The sequence below is a fragment of the Nelusetta ayraudi genome, unplaced genomic scaffold (assembly GCF_046127955.1).
Source record: "Nelusetta ayraudi isolate G7.1 ecotype Tasmania unplaced genomic scaffold, CSIRO-AGI_Nayr_v1 ptg000042l, whole genome shotgun sequence".
Classification (NCBI taxonomy): Eukaryota; Metazoa; Chordata; class Actinopteri; order Tetraodontiformes; family Monacanthidae; genus Nelusetta; species Nelusetta ayraudi.
Window position 1 is genome coordinate 8,665,512 of NW_027466092.1, and position 26,989 is coordinate 8,692,500.

At 43.0% G+C, this 26,989-nt stretch overlaps 2 protein-coding genes and 1 long non-coding RNA gene across 3 annotated transcripts in view; all 3 read right to left on the bottom strand.

The window, feature by feature from the left end:
- Positions 1-3,999: 3,999 nt before the first annotated feature.
- syt4 (synaptotagmin IV) lies at positions 4,000-10,289 on the bottom strand. The gene is made up of 5 exons (XM_076034094.1): positions 10,019-10,289; positions 8,083-8,702; positions 7,648-7,971; positions 5,881-6,001; positions 4,000-5,248 (listed from the first exon to the last, which is right to left on the bottom strand). Exons 1-5 carry the CDS (start codon positions 10,050-10,052, stop codon positions 4,929-4,931), a joined length of 1,419 nt encoding a protein of 472 aa, XP_075890209.1. The 5' UTR covers positions 10,053-10,289; the 3' UTR covers positions 4,000-4,928.
- Positions 10,290-14,747: 4,458 nt separating this feature from the next.
- On the bottom strand, positions 14,748-15,538 carry LOC142894175 (uncharacterized). Its single transcript, XR_012927783.1, has 3 exons — positions 15,393-15,538; positions 15,095-15,173; positions 14,748-14,968 (listed from the first exon to the last, which is right to left on the bottom strand). It is a non-coding gene; the product is annotated as an uncharacterized LOC142894175 (long non-coding RNA).
- A 690-nt stretch (positions 15,539-16,228) lies between these two features.
- sema4f (sema domain, immunoglobulin domain (Ig), transmembrane domain (TM) and short cytoplasmic domain, (semaphorin) 4F) overlaps positions 16,229-26,989 on the bottom strand; it is a 43,757-nt gene continuing 32,996 nt past the window's right edge. The window contains exons 3-16 of the mRNA XM_076034095.1: positions 24,100-24,248; positions 23,518-23,577; positions 21,607-21,705; positions 21,160-21,271; positions 20,876-20,995; positions 20,427-20,581; positions 20,146-20,327; positions 19,642-19,783; positions 19,326-19,539; positions 19,111-19,220; positions 18,874-19,019; positions 18,484-18,539; positions 18,148-18,338; positions 16,229-17,730 (exon numbers count right to left, since the gene is read on the bottom strand). Of these exons, the coding sequence (XP_075890210.1) occupies positions 17,020-17,730; positions 18,148-18,338; positions 18,484-18,539; positions 18,874-19,019; positions 19,111-19,220; positions 19,326-19,539; positions 19,642-19,783; positions 20,146-20,327; positions 20,427-20,581; positions 20,876-20,995; positions 21,160-21,271; positions 21,607-21,705; positions 23,518-23,577; positions 24,100-24,248 (2,447 nt within the window). The 3' untranslated portion in view covers positions 16,229-17,019. The remainder of the gene's footprint in view (positions 17,731-18,147; positions 18,339-18,483; positions 18,540-18,873; positions 19,020-19,110; positions 19,221-19,325; positions 19,540-19,641; positions 19,784-20,145; positions 20,328-20,426; positions 20,582-20,875; positions 20,996-21,159; positions 21,272-21,606; positions 21,706-23,517; positions 23,578-24,099; positions 24,249-26,989) is intronic.

The following is a 26,989-nucleotide window of genomic DNA, read 5'->3' on the forward strand; positions in this document are numbered from 1 at the left end:
TGATTTTTTTATTGTTTTTATTTGCAGGACACACAATTCAATTCAAGAATTTCTAGCATTTACTCGATTGAAAAATAAATAGATAGAAAATGGTTAGCCTTTTTATTTTTGCTGTGGAATAAATCTGGGTCGGGACTTCATGACAAGGAAAAAAATGTAGGTCCTGAGATTCTAATTATTGAGAACCCCTGCTTTAGGGTACAGTTTTTTAAAAGTTAAAATAAATTAAAAAGAATAAAAATAAAAAAATAAACTACTTTGCATGGATAGATGAGTTCTGGTCTTTTTTTGCATAATATGTGACTTCATCATGTCTCCTGCCTCCTTCTACTTTCTCCTTCTCTGTTTCCTCCTCACATTGTCTTTCTCATTCTCACAATCTGGTGCATCTACAGCCCTGTTGCCATGACAGCAAAATGTAATACCGATGCAAGGGATTATCCAACTGGTATCTAACCTTTTGCGAACTCCCATGTTAAACAAGAAAACATGCACATAATCACAACCTAGTGGTTGCCTAAAAGCACAGCCATGCCCCTATAATAGAACTTCAACTGCAGCTCTTTGTCAATCTTGTATGCTGCCTATTTCCAAAGACGGACACCTGTGGTGCCGAGTGCTGTTGCCATAGTAACATGTGAGGGTGAGCTCGCAGATTGGTTGAAACACTCTACACTGTGTGTCACAATTGGCTTGAGGGTGAACGGTGCAATTATGAAACAGCACCTGCGAGAATTTTTAGTTGGATCAAATCTGGATCAGAATTGGTTTTAGCTTCCTGGTGACAGTGATGCTTTGTTTGATCTTCCACATGTTTGGAAGGTGTCAAAATCACAGAGCGCATGAGACAAGCTTAAAGACACCCACCAACACCCGACTAGGGTTGTTGTCATTCATCCGGGAGCAAACAATCAAACAAAACAAGTAAAGGGAGGACTTTTTTGACAGTGCTGAAGATACGTTATCGTGAGAGAATTATTGGTTAAAAAAACACATTTTATTCACAATACATGATTTTGGATAATAATTAGAATTTAAGCTTCTGAGCATTGATATGTTAAAACAAATCTTGGATTTTTCCAGTCGATTTGCATTGGCTTCCCTTAAGCACTTAAAAAAAAATGTATAAGAAACAAAAGAGGTTTAGAAGTCAGTTTAATCAGGAAATGAAAGAATGCAATTTCACTGAACAATTTGGTCTGTGGCCACTGTACAAAGCTAAATGTTTCCAATTTTAAAACTCACAAAACTGTCACTTTGTAATTGGAACTATCATTCATTCCTTCATGTCACATGGTGCACTGTTACTCCCCATGAGCGCGTGTTTGCTCAGTAACCCATGATGCCTTTTAATCCCCCGATGGTTGCAGTGCCTAACTGATATATTGTTCCTGACAAATGGGCAGCCTCCAGTCCCCATTAAATGAGCTCATGAGAGCATTTCTCTCTCTGTTCTTGTGTGTGTGTGTGTGTGTGTGTGTGTGTGTGTGTGTGTGTGTGTGTGTGTGTGCGTGCGCGTGCGTGTGTGTGTGTGTGTGTGTTATCATTACACAAAGTTTTACTGGTTCTTCCTTTATGTGTCTGTGTGCATTTGAGTTGAACAAATGTAAAGTATTTCTTAAATCTGTCTGTTGAGGAGGCGTTTTTCACGATGACTCATCCCCTCCTTCTGGCAGAACACCACTGACATATTTCCTTGGGCAGACAGACTTATAGACAGGCAGACAGAGCTGAGGCTCTTAGAAACTAGCACTGGGAGAAAGATTCTCAAGGACAAAGAACTGTTATTTGGCATGGATTGAACTTTGCCCTTCTAAAGCTGTGCTCGGGGCAAAACAAGGAAATCATTGCAAGTGATGCAAAATAGGAGCATTTATTCGTTCTTAAGATTGTGTGTGTGGCGGTGTACCTTTTACAAAAATGCATTTGACAGAAAACATTTAAAGTTAAGTTGTGAGCAGTGGATAGTGTCCACACACTAGACTGTGAGGTAAACCATGCCGGAGGCTGTCTGCCTAAACCATGATGGTCACGACCAGACATGTGCTCCACAGTCCTTTTTGCTAATAGCTTTTTTATTAATAGCAGTTCATCTCCGCTGAGGTAGCATAAACTGATTCTAGTGTACAGTTCCCGTTTGTTCCCCTGTCCCACCTCTGTGGTCGCTACGTTCTTTGCTGTGTCCTCTCTCTGCACAGTGTGTCCCTGCAACAGATAGTCCAGGTAACAGCTTTCATAAATGTGTCATTTTGCAGGTTCACCTAGCAACTCGAGCTGAAGTTTAAATCTAAATTCATGAATGAAATCAGAGAATAACACTGTGCCAATGTATTTCTGCTACATTTTAGACGCATCTACTCACGCCATTTATCACCTCATTTATTTCAGAATTTAGAGGATAAATAGATCAATCTTTTGCTGTGTCATTGCTAATATCGTTTCATTGTGGTCCTGAGATGTCCAGCATATCACTATATAACACTTGTGTGGAATGTTAAATTCACATGCATGGCAAATAAACCAAATAGGATGAATTGTTCACATTATTGGCACTGATTTATATTCGTAAATAAGTGTACTGATTTTTAGCCCATAATTCTGATTGATTTGACATCCCATTGACAGAAGTTTGAATCGAACAGGTTAAAACCAAACTGATTTGAGTCAGTGTTGGAGGCTGTGTTGAAGAGAACAAGTGTCAGATTGCATAATGAAGTCAGTTCCATGCACTGAAATGTATTCAGAGGACCTGTTGTTGTCACTTTACCTATTATTTGAATGTAATTGTGTGTTCTTTTTAATGATTAAACCAATCGTAATCTTTTTGTGCTTTATTGTCCACCAAACAATATTGCATGTCTTTGTTTGTTTGTTTTTTTTTAACTCACATGGCTTATTTAAAGTGTAATTTAGATTGGCCTGGCCAAAAGAAACTAAACAAGGATAAATATGGCAAATAAGTCTTATGTAGACACTGTGACCTTCAGTAATTTCTAACAAGGGCTCTAATAAGAAGCTTGCCAATAGCAACAACAGTTTTTTTTTGTGTGTTTTTGATAGTTAACTGTATATGCAAGCAGCATAAACTGCTCTCAAAGGGGCCCTATTATTGATATTTCCAGGTTTATTAAATTTAAATTGGGTGGTCTAAAGCCAGCAATAAATGTTTGTTTGGTCAAAAAATGTCTACGGCTACAAGCTCTCATGCAGTGAAACCTTGCCCACAATTTCTTTTTTTTTTAAGTCTGTGTAGCAATTACTATGATAATCAGCTCAACTTCTTCGGAACTTGAGCAAAATCTGAACGACTCTGAAAGGGGAGTATTTATTATTTTTTATTATTATTATAATAATAAAAAACCCCTTTAAACGAATGCAATTATAAAGACTTGGGTCTTAAAACATCGCCATTTGCTGTGGCTTATTGTTGACTTAAATTGAACTGGTGAACCACTGGGGGTGGAGGGGTAAAACACAATTTAATTTATACCGTAAGACAATGGCTGAGATTTTAAAAAGAAACCATCCTCAGCAAGTGACCTCCCACGTGAGAACCACAGAGGGAGCGCCTGCGACAGAGACTTCATCTGCACAAGCATGATGTAACTCAGTGTAACATTAAATGCCAGAGAAGAGCCTGAAGAGGACTCATGCAGAAAACAGTGAGATGTGAAGATGCAAGTCTTAGCATTATCTGCATTTTTTTTTTTTAAGCAGATAAGTAGACTCAGCCAGCTGCCCCCTACTCCACAAAACCACTTTGCTGATATTGAATTCAGCAGTGATGACCTCATCCAGGAGCATTAGCTACTCAGCAGATATCACGTCATCAGATTTGGAATGGAGCCCAATGATGTCAGGCCCAGAAGGTTTTTACCTTGAGTACAGAAGATATGAGTGTCGCTGGGACAACATCAAGATCATTTGAAATGAGCAACCAACAGTTCTGATTAGAACTGGCAAAGGAGAGAAGTTAGTTAACACAAACCACAAAGACTGTTTGGTTTTCTTAGAACTTGCCATGTTTTATAGTAAGGTACATACATTTACACGTCAGCTGTCTTTGTGCTCACAGTAAGGGGGACGAAACACCTAGAGTACACAGTATGTGGCTCACGTCTCCTCAAGCAAGCACACTAGCAATCAGACACAATCACACATTAACATCAGTACCCTCGTATCCAAACACACACAAAAACCCAAGCACACACAAACACAACTGTACCCAATGCACTTCCCATTCCAACTGTTTTTCTAAAACCACCTAATTTAGGTTGCCTTGTACCTCCATAATGATATATGAAATACCACTTAGTATACTTACAAAACAAGTCCAACAAATTAACTAGAAGAGTACAAACCAAATATGGAAAGAACAATCTACATCATTATGAAGAGAACATGGTCATTAGAAAATTAACTTTGAGAATCCACAGCAATTTCAAATGTATTTCATACTGTTTTATAATGATGAACTGAGTTACTATTTATAAGAGTAAGAGCTGAGGGACGAAGCAGGAGCAGAGAACGAGGAGAAGGAGGAGAAAAGGAGAAAAGCGACACTTGAGACATTCTGCGCTGTACACGGTTTACAGTGACGTTTGGTTGTGAAGATTGATCTTGTATGTTACCAAGTGATTTTCTGTGACAGTCTTTGGAATCGTTTAAAGCTAAAGGGTACCTAGTGTCATGCTCTGCTTTCCAAGTTAACGCCAAGTAACTTTAAGTGATTGAATGGTTGATTGAATAATGACATCGCTTCAAATTCAAATGACCCTCCCTTCAGCGCACAAGTTCTGTCTCCAATGTCTCCCACACCCCTCACTGAAAGTCCAATGGGTAATGGTTAGCGAGACATCCATCCCACCCATCTTTTCGTTGTATGTCGCTCCTGTACCAGATCTGAAACTGTCAACAAAGTGGACCTTCTAATCCTCGGCCAAGCCGTGCCATTTGGCGATCTGGCGACGCGGGTGGTCACAGATCTCCCTCCAGTGCTCGCCAGGGGTGCCTGCCGCTGATGTTCCCAGCACCACGCGCCCGAGGATAGTGTTGGATGAGCGAGAATTGCCCGAATCAGAGTCCATCAGCAGCAGCTCCACGCTGGTGTCCCTCAGGCCCTCTTCAGAGGGCAAATCAAACACAAAGAGCTCGTTGAAGACTGGGTTGGGGGTGCACTTCTTCACGTGGGTCTTCTTTTTGCACACACGCTTCTTTCCATGGTACATGTTCACCTTGACATATGGATCTAGAGAGGAGAAAAACAAGAGGATGAGACCAAAGTGTGGAAGGAAGCTAATGGACGAATGGTAAGCATCTATCCCTGCTGTGGTTTCTAAGTGCCATATTATCCCTCAGCTGAATCAATACTGCAATCAATGGAGCGGAAATGATGGATTGTTATGATGGAGCATGCATGAGTGCACTGGTGTCACTGCATTGCATATCTCGACGAGAAATACTTTAGTGCGATGACGGTGCCATTACGGCAACTCATACAGGACCCAAACTGGTCAGAACTGCTTCACCAAATGAGTCAAAGCAATGTTGGACTCCCATGTTTTCTAGATGGAGGCAACCTTTTCATAAGCTCCCTCAAGTCATTGCTCTGTCACTACAAGCCACTGAGTTATACCTGACTTGCTCTACCATCTGTTACTGCCCAACGCAGAACCTGGTTCTGTGACTCAATAATGTGTAGGCCACATCAGGGCTCAATCTATTTACCCATAAGTGAGAGAACATGAGGAAGATCGCCTATAGTTGCTTTAAGCATTGCAGGTACTGCACAACAATGTGAACCAAACAGCTAAATGTGTTTACATGTTTATGTTCAAGTGTCAATAAAACCATTAAAGGACAAACTAGAAAAATGCCTACCTGTAGGTCCATTATTTTCGATCTTGGGCAGGTTGCGAGCTTTGAGGACCACCACTGTCAGAGTGTTGGTAGTTGACTGGTAACATAGGGAGAGCAGGAGCTCGCCACGTCCTGAGGACTTCTGCAGTGTGAAGGGGATTGAAATAGACCAAATGTGGAGGAAAATGTCAGTGTCACAAACAAACGAGCGATGGAAGACGGATGGAGACAAGAGGAAGAGACTATTAGACACGTTTGATTCTCTTAAATCATTTAGAATGTTTGTTCCTATGGCTTTAACTTAAATTGTTAATTTTCTGTTGAAGTCTGACAAAGTAAAAAAACTGTACCAGGCATGCAATAGATGTGCCTTAGATTGAGAGGTCACACCTCAAAAGGGATCCCTGACACCAGCCCGCTATGTTAAGAAATAGCAGGCAGTCAATAAACAGCCACACCCAACTACCTGGGTTCTCTCCGGGTTCTCCGGCTTTTTCCCACTGTCTAAAAACATGCATGTGAGGCAAACGGAGAAATTGTCTGTAAGTATGTGAATTGGTGTATGTGTTTATTTGTCTTTCTATGTGACTGTGTGATGAACTGACCCCATGTCTCCCTGTGTCTGCCTTCCTTCATTTTGTGTGTTCACACACCCACACAAGCCGCAAGACAAAATCTGTGTCATGCAGATAAAGCGAGCCACCATCTTATTAGCAGAAGGTTGCTTTTAGCCAGAAAAGGATGCTTCATATTTGAAAATACCAGACAACGGTCATTTTTAAGTGACATAAAAAGATATATTCAATGCTGTGCTGCATTCACATTGTGATTCAGAATAAATGAAACATTGTCAACAACCATTTCAGAAATTGCTAAACTGATTGATTGATTGATTGATTGGTTGGTTGATTGATTGATTGATTGATTGATTGAAAACATTCTAACAGAACTCACTCCTCCAGTCCTCAGATTTTTATGAAATCTGTCCCTTGTAGGACTTCACCGAGGAACGGAATTGAAGAAAAGAAAAGGAGTTGGAGTGAGCATAGAAAGATCCAGAAGAGTATCATCCTCTCAATGACAAAATTACAGGGGAAGGTCTGCTGGGAAATTGTTCTTTGTTCATTTGTCAGAATCTGAGTAGCATTTCCAACACTCCACTGGAGTACTATGTCGTATCAGAGATCTACAACAATACCACCAATAATTCATATTCCTCCTGGGAAGTGGAAAATTTTCCATTGTGTATCTGCTCCGAGCTGCGGAGAAAAATGCCTCAATTTTAGGAGCATGCAGCCTGCCTACAATTCTGTCATGTGACATTGTCTCACATTCTACCACATATACTGCTAAATTATCAAGAACCAATCTTAAAATCTGCTGCCACTCAGACCACAAAGCTATGACAAAGATTTTAATGGCATTGTACCACTTCACATCTTGATTCCAACAATAGACTAAATGTGATGCACCCTTTTTATATTCTTACTGTAAAAGATGCAGCCACAGCTTAGGTCATATAAGAAGTCTTTGCTTGAAACTACATTCCGTTTGCAACCATCTCCACAGTAGCAAATACTTCTTGATCAAGTTTTTCTTCTGTATAAAATCAATCAGTCAATCAGATCAGTTCAAATAACAGGGATCTCTGAGGGATAGGCACCTCAGTTAAAGCCTGTATCCAGTGCTTTTCTGATTTGTCTAGAATTTCAAATAAGAACATTTCTAAGGAAACACAATGAGCATGAAGCAGATTTGGAGTGATTACAACACGTTCATTGATTTTACCTTGACGTTCTTCTTGATGATTTCTCGGCTCATCAGGATGCGGCCCTCTGATAGGTCAATCCCCGAAAGTGGAACGAGTGTCTCTCCAATGACCTCATCGCGTGAGAACCTATCAAAACTCAGAACCATGAAGTGCAGCGCCAGCTCCGACACCCGGGCCAGTGGGATTCCGTAGAAGCTAAAGGTCTCGTCAAAGGCTGGATCCAGAGTTTTCCTCAAGACCCTGGTCTTCACCCGGTGCTTCTTCTCTGGGAGCAGAGTCAGCTTGATGTAGGGGTCAGAGGTCAGGGACTGCTCATCAGTTGGTGTCAATCCATGTGCTTCCTGCGTCAGAAATACAAAATCTGTGAGTCCACTTTTTTTAGTCTGTCTCTCAAATTTAATGGTGGTACAGCAAACTAAATGAATAATTGGCAAACTGAACTATTAACATACCTTGATATGGACAATAAATGCTTTTCTCTCCGCCTGGTACTCTAGTGAAAAGTGGAGGGTTCCAAGGCCTCCCACCCTCTCCTCTCCCTGGGACTTCTCCACAGCTGGGGTAGGTGCCAGGCTAGAGAGGGTGCTGGATGGCGAAGGCAGATCTCGGCGATCCACCACACCAGGTTGGGTGAATCCGGCATGAGGAGACGGCAGTTCCAGGTCCGGGGAGCTCCGCACCTTCTGGTGATGGTGGTGAAATGGCTTGGTGGTGAAGTTGCCATTCAGATCCCGTTTCTCCAAGTCCAGATGTAGAGCCTGTCTGGACTCGTTTGGACTAGATGCAAGTTTACCATTGCCAGCTGGAATCATCAGCGAGGTGGTGTGGCAGTTTCCATTAACGTCAGTTTTACTGGTGTCGTTGGCTGCTGTAGAGGGAGGTGCAGCAAACTTTTTCTTGCCACTGAGGCTTTCTGGGTAGATGTCAACCCCTTTCAGCATATGCACAAACTTGTAGGGGGGTGTCTTCTGAGACTTTGTGTTTTTACGCTGGCAACAGATCCAAGCGAAGCCTGACACAGTAAAGATAAGTCCAAAGATGCTCACCACAGCAACACCCACTGGCACTGCCACTATAGAGGACAGGGTGAACAGTGAGAGAAGGGGGAGGGGAAGGGATAACAACGTTCATTAAAATAAGGCTTTCAAAAAAAAAACTCCACTCTAAAAATGATGGTCAAAGCAAAAGCACTGACTGCGCTTCACACTCCATTTTGTGGTTCTGCCTGCTGTCTCGATTCATAGAATAAAAGGGTAAAACCAGGCATGTAAAATCTATCCGCTCAACCTTGAAGGAGTAGCACACATTTCAAGCATGGTTTGAGAAAAACATCAAGCAGCAGCTGGTCAAGTCAATGATCTGCTTACTTCAATCATTTATGACACATTACCAAAAATGATCCGAATGATTTTTTTTTAAGTCCTTTGGTTCCGTGACAAATGTTTTCCATGGATGAAGTCAGAAGGTAATATCCAGAATAACAAATAAAACTATTTAAGATGATTTGTTTCAAAAGGACAATAATAACAAAACAAAACAAAATGCCTGGGTGGCTGGCTTGACTGACTTGATTGACTATGGGCAACCATCATGGGATGTTTGTGGCTGAATGAATCAGCTATTTTACGATGCTGAACAGTGGCACAAAAGCAATTCATGCATGCTTCTCATGTCGTCAGAGTTAATGGGATTGGTTTGAAAACCATGTCCTGCCCTGTAGAAAAGCAGGCATATGGCATCTATGAAAACATGTGTCTATATTAATAATTTTCTTATTAAACTGCTATTCAAAGGGATACAGATGTGAAAGGTTACAGTTACTGTCTTTTTTGACAGTAGCCAAATCAACTAAACAACCAACTCAAAATGCATGGTTTGTTTACTATTTTCCCCCTCAGTATAGATTTGAATTTTTCATTTATCCGAGGCAGAGCAGTATGACAGAATTTTGATGATTTCAGTCAAGCAATGACAAGGACTACCCCGGTTTTCCCCCATGAATATTTCAGAGCAACGCCCTGTGTGGGGAGGTTTTCGTGGCAACAACAAGACAGATGGATGAGGCAGTGGGAGGGCGGATCAACACAAATCAGTTCTTTTTAAAAAATTGTCGCCTCTATTCCAGCAAGCAGTCATAAACGTAAAAATGCATTCCCACAATAAACAAACATTTCATATATTTACTGCTAAAAAAAATTTTTATTTTTTTTTAATCATTATTATTTTGATTGTTTTCACAATTATTGAGTTTGCCTGCTGTAAAATGGAGGCAGGAATTGTCCAAACACGCAGCCTATTGTTATTGCAACTATGGTCAGCACCTGCTGAGCCACAGCTGAACTAAATTAGCGCTGCGCACCTGCTTCTATTTGAGTTAATTGGACTCACCGATCTGCGCGCCCTCCTCCACCATCGGAGCCATGGTCGCTGTCCGAGGTCCTGACGGGTGCGCCTGCTTTTCGCCGAGCTCTCCTCAGTGCGACTCTGCTTGCTCTCTGCACCGGCCGTGTGTCTCCGCAGTATCCCGCACTGATTGTTTTTAATAATGAAACGCGTTAAATATTTTAAAAGGGCTGCCTTGAAGAAGATGGTGGGGATGCTCCGTTCGTCGTCGTACCGCTGCTGATGCTGCTGCTCCTGGGTGATGCGCTCACTGAGTCTCCGAGGTGGCAACACCCCGTTCCGTCTCCCCCCTCCCCTCCCCTCCCTTCCCCCACTCTTTCCTCTTTCTCTCTCCATACTTGGTTCCTCCGTCTCTCTCACCCACAGCCCCGCCCCCTCCATGCCCGTAACGCTGAGCTCATCGTTGCTGACGCAGAAGTGACGTAGGCTGGACCGGGTGAGAGACGCAGCGAGGGGGTTGCCAGTAACGGTTTCACTGATTAACTGTCAGTAATTTAAAAGCGCTTGCCATTTTAATGTCTTCAGTTTGACGTGTGTGCACACGACCCTATTTTAAGTGGAGTTGCTGTCTTATATTGGAGTCCTTTCATTCTGGTGATTAAAGTGGCAATTAAGCTGGTCATTTTGTTATCTGGGATGCTTTTAGTGTGATTTTGATGGGTCATTAGACAAACACTCAAATATAGTGTTTAATTAATGATTCTTCCACGTGGGTTTATTATCGTCTAAATTTGAAGCAAAGGTCCAGAGGGGGGGGGAAAATACATGTTCATTATATTAATAATTCACGTTGTCATACCTTTTGAATATTCATCTGCCACTGTTCATCATTAGGATATTAAAAACTATTTGAACGGAGAACTGAAATGTAACATTTTGAATGTTAACCATATGCCAGTGAATCATTTTTTTGTTTTGCTCCTTTAAAAAAAAGATTTTATGTCTTTAAAGTCTCAGCCTAAACGTTGCTGTATTTATTTTTACAATACAATGTATTGTTTCCCCCATCCAGCTAATGTAATCATTTTAATCAAATGTGAAAATAAGATATACAGCCTGTCCCTGTTTTAATTATATACTGTATTCATTTCCAGATGCATCCCCATATTCTTTTCTTGTTGTTGTTGTTTTGTTGTGTTGTTGATAGCAAACAAACAGCAGGTTTCTTAATTTCAAAATGAGTCCCCAAGTATAAAACCACTTCAGGTTTGCTGTTATGAAATATCGCCACCTTGTGTTTATATTGAAGAACTTCTTTAAAGTGATAGACAGCAGCGTCTTCCTGAATTATAGTGAAAGAGAAAGAAAATAACAATTGCTGTGGTTAGCACTGTCGCGTTACAGCAAGAAGGTCGCAGGTTCGATACCGGGCCTCTCAGGTACAGAGGATGGACGCACTGGTAAATTTTGTTTCTCTAGGTGATGACTCTAGGCCATTTAGAAGGGTCATCAGCTAGAGCCACCATTCTTTTACTCACCCCTCACATCTCCTGGTGTTGGGCGGTGGCTGTGCAGAGATGTCTCTCTGCCAACCCCTGAAGCTGAACCTTCTGGGCTGCGTCACTTCACACCTTCTCCCTTCTTTGCAGTCACTACTAGGAACTTGCTTTCTCTGCTTCTTCAGCAAGCTCTTTCGCAGCCCTCTGCAGCCTCAACGCTATCAGCCCACATGCCCTCAGCAGATGTATCTCCAACTTCTCGACAAAGCCCCTGCATCCCACCTCAACGATATTGTTGCAACCCAATCTGCCGTCCTGCTTTCTTCTGCCAGTTCACAGTATTTGATCTGCTTAACGTCATTGCTTGCTGGAATCCGGTCCTCCCAGTGGACGTTGACTTTGATTTTGATCGATCGATCTGATATTGACCTTTTGTGTCGCTGTGCGTGGACCACAAGCATTGAGAGTTGAGCTGCAAGTCAACCCTTACCGGGGATAGAAACAGTGATGTTCTTCCTGCATCAGTTTTCTGTTGGACTGGCCGCTTTTGAAAAGTGCATAAGAGTTGATTTGTTAGGGTATTACATGCAGTTACCATAGCTGCTGCTGAGCTCGCCTAAATGTCCATGCAGCTGAAGAGTCTGAGTGCTGTCTCCTCCCTTCCCACCTTGTCAAAGCTCTTTGCTGACCTTGAGGCACAGGCTTGTTGTTTTCTGCCTCCTGATCTGCCTGTGTGATCTCCTCCTCCACCACTATCCTCTTCTTCTGGTCCTTTGAGACTTTGGGCCAGAAGCAGGCTGTGATTTCCCTGCCACAAGCCTGACTAGTTGCTTTGCATCCTGGCCAGGCACTCCTTGTGCTGTAACCTGATGTCTTGGTCTTAATTCCCTCAGGTCTAGCACTAGACATGCTTTATCTTGCATGTTGCCAAGGCTAATAGACTTCAGTGAGGCTGTCCTCTGTCTCGTGCACATCTGCCGGCTGTTGCCTACAGGCACCTCAATGTACCTCTTCCTGTGACTCGTCTGCCTTGGTACTTTTGCTTGTCAAATTCAACTTATGGTCTATGTTGTCTCACCTGAAGTGATCACGTGATGCTTGTTGAATTTCACAATTTCACTTTTTTTTTTATAGCCTCTATATTGGTTTTGGTTGCAATACTAATAATATAATAATAATAACTTTCATTTTGCATGATGATTGAGAGATAAATGTTCAGGTTTCTGTCCCAATGATTCAAACTTTGCAAATCGTTCAAACCATATTGCCAAAATTTCATCTTTGAATGCAATCATGCAGAAGAGAAACTAGTTGTTAGAGCTCTATTCAATTCACTCACCAGAAAATGCCTTCATATTCCCGTCACACACACTTTCTTTTGACAGCTTATTCCTCCAGAAATAATAAAACATGCTGTTCTATTACAAAAAACAATTTTGTTTAAATGGATGCTCCTTCAAAGCAGACTTTTTCATTAAAGGTTTGCAAAATGCAAAAGTTTGGAAAATGGAACAACTGTGCTCATTTCAAAAATTAAGACAAGCACTAATCCCAGAGTATTAGGCAAGAGGTCTCAGGGTCATTGTCTAATCCACAGTTTCACTGCATTTATTTTGAGAGGAGTGTGTTTAAAATACAAATATAGAGTACAGATTCAATGACTCATGAAAGTGAGGCAGGATACACAACAGTGGATATGTGTCACCTTTATTAGCTCTTCTCCCAGTGTGCCATGAGGCATCTGAATGATTAAATGACAGCTATGCTAATATACTGTATGACTTACGCATTTGAAGTCCTATTCGGGGATTCCACTTTTTAATTTATTTCACATTCTCATCTGAAACATTTGGAATGAAGACACCCTTTCAACCCAAATTTTGGAAGGGGATTGGCAGACCTATTGAGCATTACATGCTGAGAGAACCACTAAGATTTTTTTTTTTACAGCCAATTGAGCCAGTTATTGTTAGCTTGAGGCTGCGTTCCGACTAGATGTGCATTACTGGCCTGTAGTGAGCCATAATGTGAAGCTGGAGTCAGTCAGCTGTAAAATTAATTTCCAGCCAGAAAAGCTTTAGTGCGGTTCTTTGCGGTTCTTTAGTGCGGTTCTCATTTTGATAAAACTAACACTCCTGCAGCTTCTGTTTTAATCTCGTAAGCATTTGTTAGCCTTGCTTGCCTGTTTGACTATTCGTTTTCATGTTCAGCTGGGAACTCTTTAAATTGGACATTTTACAAGATGGATGAGTTCTCTGGGAGAGGAATAAAGTATCTATCTAGCTCAGTGCTTCTCAATTATTTTCTGTTAGGAAGAAGAAAATATTTTGCACCCCCACCACCACTCTTTACCACAACTATAAATACTGTACAGTCTGTACAGACTGTGGTGCAGTCTGTCACTCTATAAATACTTTGTCTATAAAAATTGTTATAAGTACACCTCTGCACAACATTGATTCCTTATTAACATTGAAGAAAACAAAAAAGAAAGAAATCTAGATCAACTTACAACAAATAACTTTATTGACATTGTTTTTTAGTCTGTAACAGAAAAGATTTAAAGTGCATCAATTTTCCTGAAATTAAAAAAAGAGAATCCCTTTTTAAACTGCAATCATGTTTTGACCGACTAATTGAACTATTTAAATCTGAAAAATAAAATTAAATAAAATCAATAAATAATAATAAATTCAGCAACATTAACTCAGGAGCACAATATATAAAACGCGCTACCTTATATGATACCAACAGTGCTCGCTGGTTTACTGAAGTAGTATTCACAAAGCGGGATGATTGTTGAAAATATTCACTACACTTTCACTGAAAAAACTTAAGCGACTTATCAGTGTGATTGGGGTGTACTGTCTGGAGGTGACGCCTTAATTTATTTGGCTTTATGCTGTCCGCTGCTAATGTTTTTAGATGAGTAAAAACAGTCCTCGTTTACTCGGTAAGAGACACCTTTCCATACTATTAAGCTTTACTCTGGCAGAACTTCCCTCAACTCCTCAAAGAACCGATGAAGATTTGCTGTGTACTCGCTTGACCAATTTGAGTTGTATCTACAAGACCTAGACAGAAAAAACAAGTTTTCAAATTTTAGAGTAACATATGGACTCCTGAAAAATGACTGCCCGAATCGGCCCACCATCTCCAACCACAGGAGTTGACGATGAGGACATCCGGTTTCAAGCAACTGCGAAGGTCATTTTAGACACTCGGCAAATAGCTTGAATATGTCTTGGTTAAAAAAATAGAATCTGATGGTCAGAATGATATTGCTGAACCTCCCTGTACCCAGTCCCATTATTCATGTGATTGAATGACCCATTGACTGAGACAAAGATAAAAAATAAAATATTTTGATCACCTGCATCAGAATGTAAACTGGTTACTAGTGAACAGTTGCTTACTTTGGTTTTCAGTTGTTTAATGGAGAGATATTCCTCCTTCTGGAGCAGCAGCACAATGTCTTTATAGATTGATCGCTGAACTGGGGACAACAGAATCTGTTAAACTTGACCCAGGATAATAACGGACAGATGCCATGCCATGCCATGCAATGCCAGAGAGCATTTAAAAAAATAAAATAAAATAAAATAAAATAAAAGTTGCTTACCGGAGCCTCCAAGCACAACCACAAACTTATTATGGAGCAGCTGCATGGCCTGCTGGTGGCTGACGATCCTTATTGTCTCCTGTGGAACACAAACACTCCAAAATGAATAACACACAAACTGCCGCACTAGCGAGTTGACATCAGGCTGCTAAACAGAAAAGCATCTCAAGCTTTAAGATAGAATTCACGGAGAAGAAATGCACTTTTGTCTGTGAATATGAATCAACATAGAATAACATGTTACTCTAAAACTGAAAAAGACATTTTTAAATTCCGAGTGACTCGAAAATGTACTTACAAACGTTGATTCTGGAGACAAGCAGTCTTTTCATCAAATACCGACAAAGCTTTCACCAACATTCACCTGGACGTTGGTGCCAAACATTGGCGTTGGCTTTGAACTGGACCACTTTCGGCAGTTGATTTCTACCCGTTTCCAACACCTGTTTTTTTTTTTTGTTTGTTTTTTTGTTTTTACCTGGCAGCTAAAATTATTTGTAAGTTTTTGAAATTAAAGATATTTGTGTATCCCTGGTGTTCGCTTCGTTGAAATTGAAGCAGGGCTGACCTGACTGGCGTCACTTGAACTGAGGCGAACCGATTAATAAGTTCAGGAATTGTTGAAGCGCTTTCACTCATTGGACGACATAGTGCTGCAGCGTTTAGGGCCCTCAAATGAAATCGGACATATGCGTAACAAGCTTTCGGGAGACTTTTGTTTGTTTGTTGTTTGTTGTTGTCTCATTATGTCCCTCTCTCTCCACCTTTCTTTCTTTCTTTCTTTCTTTCTTTTTTATTATTATTATTTTTTATCACTTTGTCTCGAGGGTCTGTTCACTGCACTTGCTACCTGCTGCTCTATGCTGTGTGTGCGTATGCTCGGTGCATAAAAACCCTATCATCTATCTATCTATCTATCTATCTATCTATGGATGTTCAAGATTTTATATTCAAAGTCTTGGTGGTCCAGCTGCATTGCAGCATTTTGCAACAAACACTGTGAAGAATATGAATGTATAGTTCATGTGTTTTAAAGGCATAGTCAGTCAAATGTAGCTATACTCTCTCTCTCTCTCTCTCTCACACACACACACACACACACCCACACACACACACCAGTCAGTGTGACAACAATGACATCAGCACTTGTAGGTTTTATTACAAAACGACATGGTAAAACAATACACTTTATGTTGGAAATCACAGCAACAAGGTGATAGCGACTTTGCTTCTGGCAAAGTTCTCTCTGTACCAGTGGGTGCCACTGTGACCAGGTGAGGGTAGCTGTCACCTCCTGAGCTCCTCACACTGACTCAGTCTGATCTGGTCGGTGGCCTTCAGTCTCGTCACCCTCTTTGGACAGCCCTGTCGCTTTTTCTGCAGGGCCTCAGAGGGCCCTGCAGTACCTTCACGCTCCAGTGGAGTGATTCCTGACAGGGCTGGTGCAGTCTGTCAGTGACGCCAGTGGCCTCGTGGTCCTTTGGTGCCTTTAGATTTGGGGAGGGGGTGCATCGACAGGAGAAATACAGACAGTACGACAGAGAGAGAAAGTGCACTTTTCTTCCGCAGTGCCGTCAGGAGAACGCAACAACAACAGAGGTTCAGGAGAAAGACAATATGGCTTTTGTTCATGTCTACACACGTAGAAGTTTCATCTTGGATTTCTTCATTTGTTGTGTGTGATGCCTGCTTGGGCCGCAGATATTTTACATGTGATATTTACATCGGACACATTTATTCTGCTGCTGTTCTCGTCCTGAGTTGTGCTCCGACAGCGTCATGCGGATGTTCTCTCCGCCATATTCCGCTGACATCATCAAGTGCATTTCTTCATGTCCTCTCCTGTACAAAAGGCGTTGGGCGGCAGCCTTTTTACACGTCTCCCCCTCGGCATTACGTTCATTCGAAGGACGAGGTCGAACCCGTCATATCGAACTCTCTTCACACTTGGCCAAAGGTGCGGCTGATTTAAACATGGGGAATCGAGCCATCTCCTCCTCTAATCCTTTCATGCCGTCTCCTACGCCGTCCCCCAGCCCGTTGTCCACCTCGTCCAGCTCCACCGAATCTCTCTCCTTTCCCTTCACCCTTCCCCTGTCCCCCGTCCTTCCATCCAACATGTCCGCGGCCAAAATTTCAGTAAGCTTCAGCCCGCTAGTGCTTTTGTGGCAGTTGCCGAACGGGGAATTGCCGTGACCATTGCTGGGGTTGCTGTGAATGAGGGGGCCGCTGTTGTAATGGTGACCTCCATTCCCCTGGGAACTCAGGAGCGTCGAGGAAGTGGTCGTGGTCGCCGTCCCGTTGCGTTTTTCTGTCAGTTGGAAGCCCTCGGACATCAGGCTGGCACTGCTGGGAGACAGCGGCGTGGCTGAAGAGCCCAGCAAGTCCCGCCCTTTTTCCGATGACAAATTATCGGCCAGGTGGTGGCCAGGGCGGCTGGAGTTACGCCGACGGACCACAAAGCATAAGAGGAGCATGCCCATCAAGACACCCACGCAAAAGAAAAGTATGTAGGTAGCCAGGATGTGACGGCCTCCCACTCCTGCCACCGCCCCTCCAGCACTGGGGCCTTCCAGCGTCAAGTCGTACGCTGCCCTGCGGCAGGGGGTGGGGTCTCTGGCACCTGGTCCCGCCTCCTATTGAGAGCACATGACACAGAAGTGGCAAGAATCAATTAACGTTCCAGTAGAGTTAGGGAAAGGTAGACAACGACAACATCTGAAAATCAGATATTAGACAATTAAAAGAGAGCAGTTGTAAAACAAACACTAAACACTGCAACAAGCTGTTGGTGTTTTTTCAGTCTTATGATGCAAGAATCCATTTTCAAAATTCAATTTCTGATGAAACGGCTGCTACCACAGGACCAACACAAGTCTTTTTAAGAGCTCTGCTAACAGCTGTTTTCTGTTTTCTGTTGTGACTCTGGAAAACAGCTCTCTGCAGATGTTATCTGGTTTCAACACAACTGGAGGAAGCTGACTGCTTCTGGAATCTTTAGAACGGAAATCCATGCAATCCAAGTGCAACAATCTCACATTACCAGACTTTACCTGGCATGTGCAGATGTATTTCCCCAAGCTGTCCTCTGTGACGGTGACCTCCAGGTCAGAGTTGTGCTGCCTAGTGTGCCTGTGAGGGGGGTGTTCCCAGCTACAGGGCCTGGCCGACAGCTGAACACATGGCAGGAGGAGGCGAAGGCCCATAGAAACCTGGAGCTCCTTCAGGGGAGGGTTGCAACGTCCTGGGGGAGATAACAAGCATAGATCCAAATCAGAGTCATAATAGGGATGGAAAAATTTGTTATTCCTAAAAGGAGACTATAGAAGTTGATATTTGCAAAGACTGTGATGTAAATAAAAGAAAGAACATTAGTATGATGTACTCACCCAATCCTGTGCTACAGTTTCTTAGTGCTTCATCCACCACATCACCTGAACCAGGACTGCCAAAACAGAAAATAAAGTCACACCTTGCATGAATGTTTCATTAAGAATGTATTCTTAGCGAAGTGAAACACATATTTGGAAAATCTATTATGCTTGAAATTAACAAGAATCTGAAATACATGTTAACTTTCAAATAAATGACAGATTTTCATAACGTGACATATTCAAAAGAGTTCTGCTTCATTTTAAAATACAGCCATAAGTAATAATGACCATGCCATAAAATGGGTCTCGGTTTTTCTTTAACACTGAACTACACCATTTTCTGTCCCGATGGTCCAGCAATCCGCCTTTGCCTTCCTTTTCATTGGATATTCCTTTTGTACTTACTCTGCTGTGGAATGCCTGCAGGTACCGTCGGTCCACTCACAGCCCAGGCCTCTGGCTCTGGCACACACGTCGCAGCTGGTATACAGAGCGCAGCCTTCAGCTTGGACTTGAGCCAGAGACAGAGGGCTGCCCACCAGAGCCTGACCCTGGAGACAAGGGGTTAGATATTAATAGGAACAATGTGTCTGTATAGCATGGGTTTGTTTGTAATAAGTGGGGAAAATAAATGTGACCTACCTGGTGCAGCAATATGTTGTTGACAGGCTCCAGTGAGCTAAACAGGGGGACCTCCTGCAGCAAAGTGGCATTCTGACCAACTACTGCCACCCTGTGGAGCTCCCCTCGATCTACAACCATGAAAAAGAAGCAAACACGTTTTATTTTTTATTCAAGGCTTTTAAGAATCGCTCCAAACTCCTCTCCTGCCTGCCTACCAGCCTGTTCCCCCTCACCTGTCCCAAGGTGCAGCACTGCTCTTCTATGCTCATCTCCCACTCCTGTATGTGTCACCGCCAGTTTGGTGTACTTGATGCCCTTCCGTACCAGCAACGGTGCTGCAGTTACACTGTTCTCCATTAGGGGGTGGTCTCTCACAAACGTCAATACTTTGTCAGGAAGATTTAGGGAAGAGCCGTAACCTTCGTCCTTGAAGGCATTGTTCAAACACTAAACGATGAGAGGAAAATACATTGATATACAAACTGTAGTTACCTGTGGTAACATTATATTTGTGGTTGTACAAATATATTTAAACATAGGTTTTAGTACCTGTCCTGGTCGTGGTGTAGGGACAGGTTCATGGTTGATCCAGTTTTCACAGTTCTTCTTCAGCTCTTTAAAGGGACCTTCCATGACCTTGCTGATGTCAGACAGACTGAAAACACACACGGCTGATATATCCGTCTGATCCCTGAAAAAAGAGAAGTCAATATAAGCCTTAATAATATACTGTTTATACAAATAAGGATAACAGAAATAATTAAAACAGATAAGCTTGCAAGTGTGTTTGTTTGAAAAGACTGATTCGACAATTATAATGGGCGTAAAAAGGAAAGATACAAACTTTGCAAAAGGGTTCTTTATTATTGTGATGCAAACACTGAGCCGTTCAGATTTACTCTTTAGCTTAAATTCAGTATTCATGCCGCGCTTGGCTTCAAGCGTGCAGGAAGACGATGCTAGTTTAGGGCTGAAAATTCTCAGCGTCCCTGGATATCCATTTTCAAGGGCACACAAAACTATTCAATTGAAATATCCAGACCACAGGCTTACCACTGGGAGGTGAAGAGTCCATAGAAGTGTGTGCTCTTGGGGTCTTCCGGTGTGTGTTGCGTGGTAAAGACATCAGCCAGAACGTTGTAGCGCTGGCCGCTGGGTTTGTCCTCGCACACCAGCTCGGCCTTGAGGAAAGTGGTCCATCGCTTTTGCAGAGTCTTCATCCCTCCAATGTCAGACTGCAACAGAGACAACAGATACGTTTGACTAAGTTCATCCGACAGCTGGTCAGTAAATCAATTTATTAAAAAAAAAAAAAAAAAAAAAGCATCGGTTACCTTGCAGACTCGTGCTACCCTGGGAGTCTTGACTTTGGTGTAGAGATCATACTCTTTGGCCACCTCAGTGAAGAAGAAGTAGATTTTGTCATCGTCCCCTGTCGGGTTGCTGTCTGGGGACTGCTGGATGAAGGACGAGCTCACAAACTCAGGGTCTACGGGCATGAACACACACACACACACACACACACACACACACACACACACACAAGAATGTAATAGTACTGTGTGACTCAAAAAATCAGGAAGAACCGAGTGAGAAAGTTTGTAAAATTGCAGAATTTTATATAACAACTGGTGACATAGACAAACAAAGAAAAAAAAAAGGAAAAAAAAGCAAGTGCAAGTGCGCGATTGCGATTGCGAGTGTGTGTGTGTGCATGTGTGTGTGTGTGTGTGTGTCTGTGTCTGTGTCTGTGTGAGTGCGTGCATGCGGGCAAGCGTCTCACCATTCAGCCAGTTGATTGATCGCTCGGTTCGGATGCGCGCCTGTTCGAGACCTGTTGCGCGGGAGATATCGAACAGCGTCCCCAGGAAGTTGCTGGTTGCTGCTGTGTACAGTATGCCATCTAGACAAAATCGAGAGAGTGAGAGAGAGAGAGAGAGAGAGAGAGAGAGGGAGAGAGAGAGAGAGAGAGAGAGAGAAACACATTTTTTCATGGAAGTGAGCGTTGTGCGCTACATGCTTACAATTAGACATCAATGTGAAATAAATGTTATGGTCGTGCCCCACCTGCCATGACAGCAGTGTAGTGGTGACTGGGCTCAAAGGGACACTTGCCCTTCCCTGTCTCCATCCTGACCCCTCCATCCTCAGCTTGCTCCAGGCTGAAGGTCGATATATCCTGCCAGACAACAGGGGAACAACGGATGAGTTTACAGCTCCAGCGGCGACTGAACTATTGAATTACTGTAAGAATACTGGTGATTATCCAGGTCACTGTTTACTTTTTTCAAAAGTGAGCTCTGACGCTGCTGATTCGGAATAATGACTTCATATGTTAAAAGGTTCAAATGCCCTCACAACTCAAGAAACTAAAAGCCTTTGTGTTTTGATCGCTTCAGAGTATGTAGTAAATGAGAGGACATTGCACTACGATAATGCAGTGTCAGATCAGATGAGGTCCTCATCCACACCTGCGTCATCACGACACACACACAAAAAGAAGAGAATACCAACCAGGAAGGCACACTGAGGGTCGAAGGCATAGGTGCCACACACGTAGATGCGCCCATCGCCCAGGAACTCCAGCAGGCGGATGTAGTTGTGGCAGTCAACCTGCAGAGGGAGACAAACCACATGAAACGAGGACCAACGCGAACGTAAACTTCGGATCATGAACAGCGAAGGCTCAGTAATGACGCTGCGTGCGGCGTGTTATTTGACACTTTTAACACAAAACTGCATTCCTGATAATCAATGCCTTTTAGTTGAACACAAAAATGACCGCCTGGTTTTGTGAGCTGACATTAGTTCATATTTATGGCATACAAAGAGCTGACCGTACACAACTTCAGAACACAGTGGGAAATATGGAAGTAGCTGCAGGTGGTTACTAGAGACACCTACACCTTCCAGCAAAGACCCACCCATGTTCCAAATCTGCTCTTGTAAAGCCATGCAAACTGCAACCCAAAACCACTTATTGTCACACATTAATAATACAAAGTAAACCAGCTCATGCGCTCATTGACCTCGCTAGCTTTTCTCATTCCCTCCGCGTGCCACCCTGCAGGAGCTCCTGGCCTGAGTCACCTCTCCCTGGGGGCCTGCTTCTCTCCGATGCCCAGATCTTGTCACCACACCGCCGCCACCGCCACCAAAACCACGTTGTGCAGCTCTCACACTGGCACAGCTCAATGGGAGACTGGCAGACAGCTGAAGCTAGCCGTGTGGGATTAGCTACTTCACGGGTCCAAATTAACCTCATTCATTACAGCCTCATTCTTAATCTGGCATGGGGTGAATCAAATGCTTCCATTCTGTTTCATTCTAATGTGGGTGTGCTGCACCTACTTGCTCATTGTACATCCTACAGGTTTAAGCCTCCCTGATTAAAAAGGCTGCAGTGAAAATCAAAACTTCTGCCATCACTAAACTCAGAAGGCGCATAGAGCAAAGGCTTTGTGTTCGTACAGCTCTTCTGCTCTCACCCATTAAAAAAACAAACAAATATTTGCATGTCTGCATGTCTCTGATGTGATTTGTCCCTTCTGCGTATCTCCCCCACTATCTCATGCTGAATGTTTTCTCACCCCAAAAATCTCAGTCTGTTTCTTCTCTCCCGAGCTTCCAATGTCTCACCATTTAGCCTCCTCACTCCTGCTTCCTCTTCTCCCTCCTTTCTCTAAGTCTTTTACCCCCCAAATTATCCAATACAGTAATTCATTAAAAAAAAAAAAAAAACAACACTTAAGCTCCTCCTTCACCTATTTATGTCTGTGCTGATAAAAGTGCTAACACACTGACCTCCAGTTAGCCTTGTTTATCTCCAGTATGACCTCATTTGGCTGAACTGGAGGAATTTGTTTCAAGCAGTGATCACTTCATTAGAGTAGAGGGGGCTTTGTTGTCACGCTGGAGCTCTAAAACAATTAACCAGTCAATCGTGACTCAACATTTTGAAGTTACCACGCAGCTCTGTTATTGCCGACCGTAAGCAGTTTTGGGTCACGTCCGACTGTAGCTTGAAATATAATGAGATGTGTAGCTTAGGCATGCAGAACTCTCTAATCAGTTTTTGGAGACTGTTACTGGACATATGTAGCCTGGCTAATGCACACACACAGAAACACACACACACACACACACACACACACTCTCCTGATGAGGTCTTGGCATATTTCCCAGAACGCTCCAATGCCGAACAGCATGAGGTTGTGTGACACACACTAACTCACACATGCACTGCAGCAAGTAACACGGCTGCTATCACACACTCCATGTGTCTCAAGGCACAATAGAGCATCTTCGAGGAAAAATCCAGGCAACTCATCCAGAAGCAGAACTGAAGTGGATGCCGAGCTGCCACAACAGGGTCAATAGAGAAGAGTCTGCGTGTTTATTATACGTCTGGACACAATTACACACCTTTGTTTTTCCCTTCGCCACGCAAGAGTTTCTCTTCTCCTCTGGCACATCCCAAACAATCTGGAAAAAAAAATAGAAGACAAGAGTAACTCATAAGTCACCGTAATCAACCCTGAATAATCTTTATGATCGTGTGCTAATACCTGGACAAGGTTGTGAAACTAGGTGCCCATATAACAAAACTGAAATTACTGGTGCATTTTTACTTTCATGATCAAATGGTGCAAATCCAATTATGTTCACAGCATCGCAGCAGATCCACTGCACTCTAGTGGGAGCACATGCTGCATGTCTAATAACAACATTGTCAAACTCAAGTGCCAAGTCTGGGAAATTGTGGTTTCAGTTGTGCTTCTCTGATAAGAAATCAGTGTGTATAACTCTTTTTGGAGCAATAGGGGGAGGAACAATTCAACATACTTAAGACAGAAACCATGACTTGAGCAACGGTGAGACACAGTATGACTGGGTGACAGAAATGTGGGGAAACAGTTAACCAGGTTGAATAAAAAAGCTTGAAAACACTTTAAAATGAACGACATCGAGACAAAATCGCAACGTGCGAGCACTCATCTGTCCTACCGTTTGTGGTTTTTGGCTCATGCTGTTGGTGTCCACTGCCAGTATGGCGTCCCTGGCACCCAGGTACAGTACGCCCGAGGAACGGTGGAGGAGGAAAGTGCTGAAGTTGGTCGCACCCTTGAACACATCTGGACCCAGGACCTTGGAATCTGCACACAGAAACAGAGGTAGGAGATGTCAGTGCGACTGTCAGTCATCTGAGGTTGACAGGAAACTGTCAGGCGAATGTGGTCGAGGTAAAATCCAGCAAAATCAAGAATCAACTGTTGACCAGGCAGTCTAAACCAAACACTTTTCGCAGAAAAAAAGGTTTAAAGAGATAAAAGATAATCAGCGGTGTGGGAGCGATGATGAGTGACCCTGGCTTCACCCCGCCCTCTCACACAATCGGCGCTGCAGATTAACTCCTGTAATCCCTCTCAATCGTCATCACTCCTGACCCTTTTTTCCCTCTCGCAACTCACAACACCAACTCGTCTCGGCCTCGTCTCGCTGTCTGTTTTTTTTCTGTTTCCAGTTCTCTATGTATATTCTCCTTAGTGTTTATTCAGACTTAAAGTGACTGTCAAATGGAAAAACAACAATACACTGAATTATGCATGGTCATGATACTCATTAAATGACAAATTAATCCGAGCATGTGTTAAATCTGTCTCTTTAATAAGATGTGTGCTCCGGCCCTCCGTTATCATGTGTGTGCATGTGTGTGCGTGAGCACGTCTCAGCTGAAGACTGGAGGAAGTGCAGCTGTGTTCCGAGCGTCTCTGGACTCCTGGTGAGAGACGGTGTGCGTTAGAAGAAACATACGTGAAAACCTCCGCGTCTGAAGTGTCTCACGAAACGCATGCTGACCTGTTATGCAACGTTCAGATGGAACAAAAAGCTTCTTATAGCTCGCCGGTGTTTTACAGCCAGTCCAACAAACACACAGCATGCACCGCTTTAAAAATGAACCCATCAGGGGATTCATTAAAGCAGAACGCCAATGAATAAAGCCTGTGATGCTAATTTAGCCCCAAACACACCATCATAGGATGAAGGATTCTGTATGTTAGTCATTGTCCATTATATATGCACATTGAGAAGCTAATGAGGCTTGGATCGCAACAAGGCCGCTGTCCATGTTTGTGCAACCATGAGAACCTTAGCATACGATTTTAATGCTGAGCCTAATAATCAAACAGAAAAAGAGGAAATAAAATAATACAAAAATAAAAAAAAGTATTTGTGCTGTATATGTTTGGACGGGGATTGCACAATTTTGTTGTACATGTTTACATGTTGCAGTGAAAATAAAGTCCACCTGTACCTGTAAATTTGATAATTAACTGGATCAGCTGGATCATTGAGATTTAAAATCATCACAGCCATGACAAGCTCTAATCAAAAAAAAACTGTTTTAAGCAACCATTCAGGGTGCTCAGTGTTGTGATAAATGCAGGAATCTACACCTGCAAACTGCTCTTAAAAGCATTGAAGAACGTTAAAGGTAAAGCAAAACTAGATTAGCAACACTTGCAGAACATTTCAGCAATGAAATGCACAAAAGGGATTTTTTTTTCCCCAAAACATGGAGAGTGGCAATAGTTTAGCTGTTGTAAACAGGCTCACCTTCAAATCAATGAGGTCACCTTTCAGTGTGATAGAGAGAGGAATTTGCGGATCATTTACTAAGTTGTGACTTGGTCTATGTCATGCATTTGGGGCCTTTTAACCACTTTAAAAGCTAAAGCTACATAAATCTGAATCAAAGCTTTAAGTTGACTTTTTGTCATCCACAACTGGCCCTAAGATGCTTTGAAGGTTTTTAGGTTCAAACAATCTCTCTTACCACACACACACGCATACATACATATGCATATATACCTATATACACATGTGCGCCACCCCACATCTTCCACCTAATGTGCAGGTTTCCATTAGATGGACCCCCTGAACTGTGAAAAGGAAGACAAAGAGCCTCAATGGGCTTTCAAACTCATCTAATGTCAGGCAGGAAGAAGAGAGCAGGAAAGAAGAGCCACACATCCATAAAGGAGTGCACTCACACGTAAGACGTATTGTCACTGTCATTCAGAAAAACCTTAACGACTACATTTTTTTTAATTTTTTTTTTTGGTTTTGTTTTTAGAAGCACCACCGTCTATCTGAGTGTTAAATCAATTTGGCAACAGATAACAGCGAGAGCTGTCATCCGCTCTGCTCCTGTCATGCTTGGTGTGGCTCGGAGCTCCGAGTGAGGAACATTCTGATTAACAGCTCTCTGGCCTGACACGGTTTTGCACTTAGGGCCCGTGTGTGTTGTTCTGTGAAAGGCGGAAGGGGGGGTAAAAAAAAAAAAAAAAAAAAGGCCCCAGCACAGCTCGGTGGCGTCTGGCCGCAACTCAATCACAGACCTTCCTCCTCCCCGGCCTCCTCTGTCGTCCCGTCAGTCTGCGTCTGCTTGCCATAACATTTCACATGGATGTCATTTCTCGTTCGCTAAGGAGCCATCTGCTCCGCTAAAAAAGCCTCCGGGGCGACCCAGTAGCAAGCTGTGCTTCCATTTGCCCGCAGAGGGGGCTGCACTTCCTGGAAACCAGCCAATGTTGGTGGAGGTGGGGAGGTTGGGTGCGGGGGTCTGTCTGAGCAGATGCGCACGGCAGACAGACGGACGGAGGCGCACGTTGATTTGACACATCCTCAAGTGCGACAAAGCTGCCGACGGAGTGCGTGCGTACCTGGCAGCGCCGAGTGTGTGGCCCCCGATTAAAGCCAGTTTTTCTACTTGTTTCCGCTCTCACGGCCCCCTGGGCTAATAAATTAAACACTTCACTCCTCAATCTGTCAATCAAAGCCGACTTGAGCCGGAAAACATCCCTGGATCCCATCCCTCCGTCCCCCGTTCCCT

Excerpts from the sequence above, each read along its gene's own strand:
- syt4 (XM_076034094.1), bottom strand. The coding sequence starts at position 10,052 with ATGGCTCCGATGGTGGAGGAGGGCGCGCAGATCG. Across the intron at positions 8,703-10,018 it reads GGAGGAGGGCGCGCAGATCG|TGGCAGTGCCAGTGGGTGTT; the intron begins GTGAGTCCAATT and ends TGTCCTCTATAG. Across the intron at positions 6,002-7,647 it reads TCATCAAGAAGAACGTCAAG|AAGTCCTCAGGACGTGGCGA; the intron begins GTAAAATCAATG and ends TTCACACTGCAG.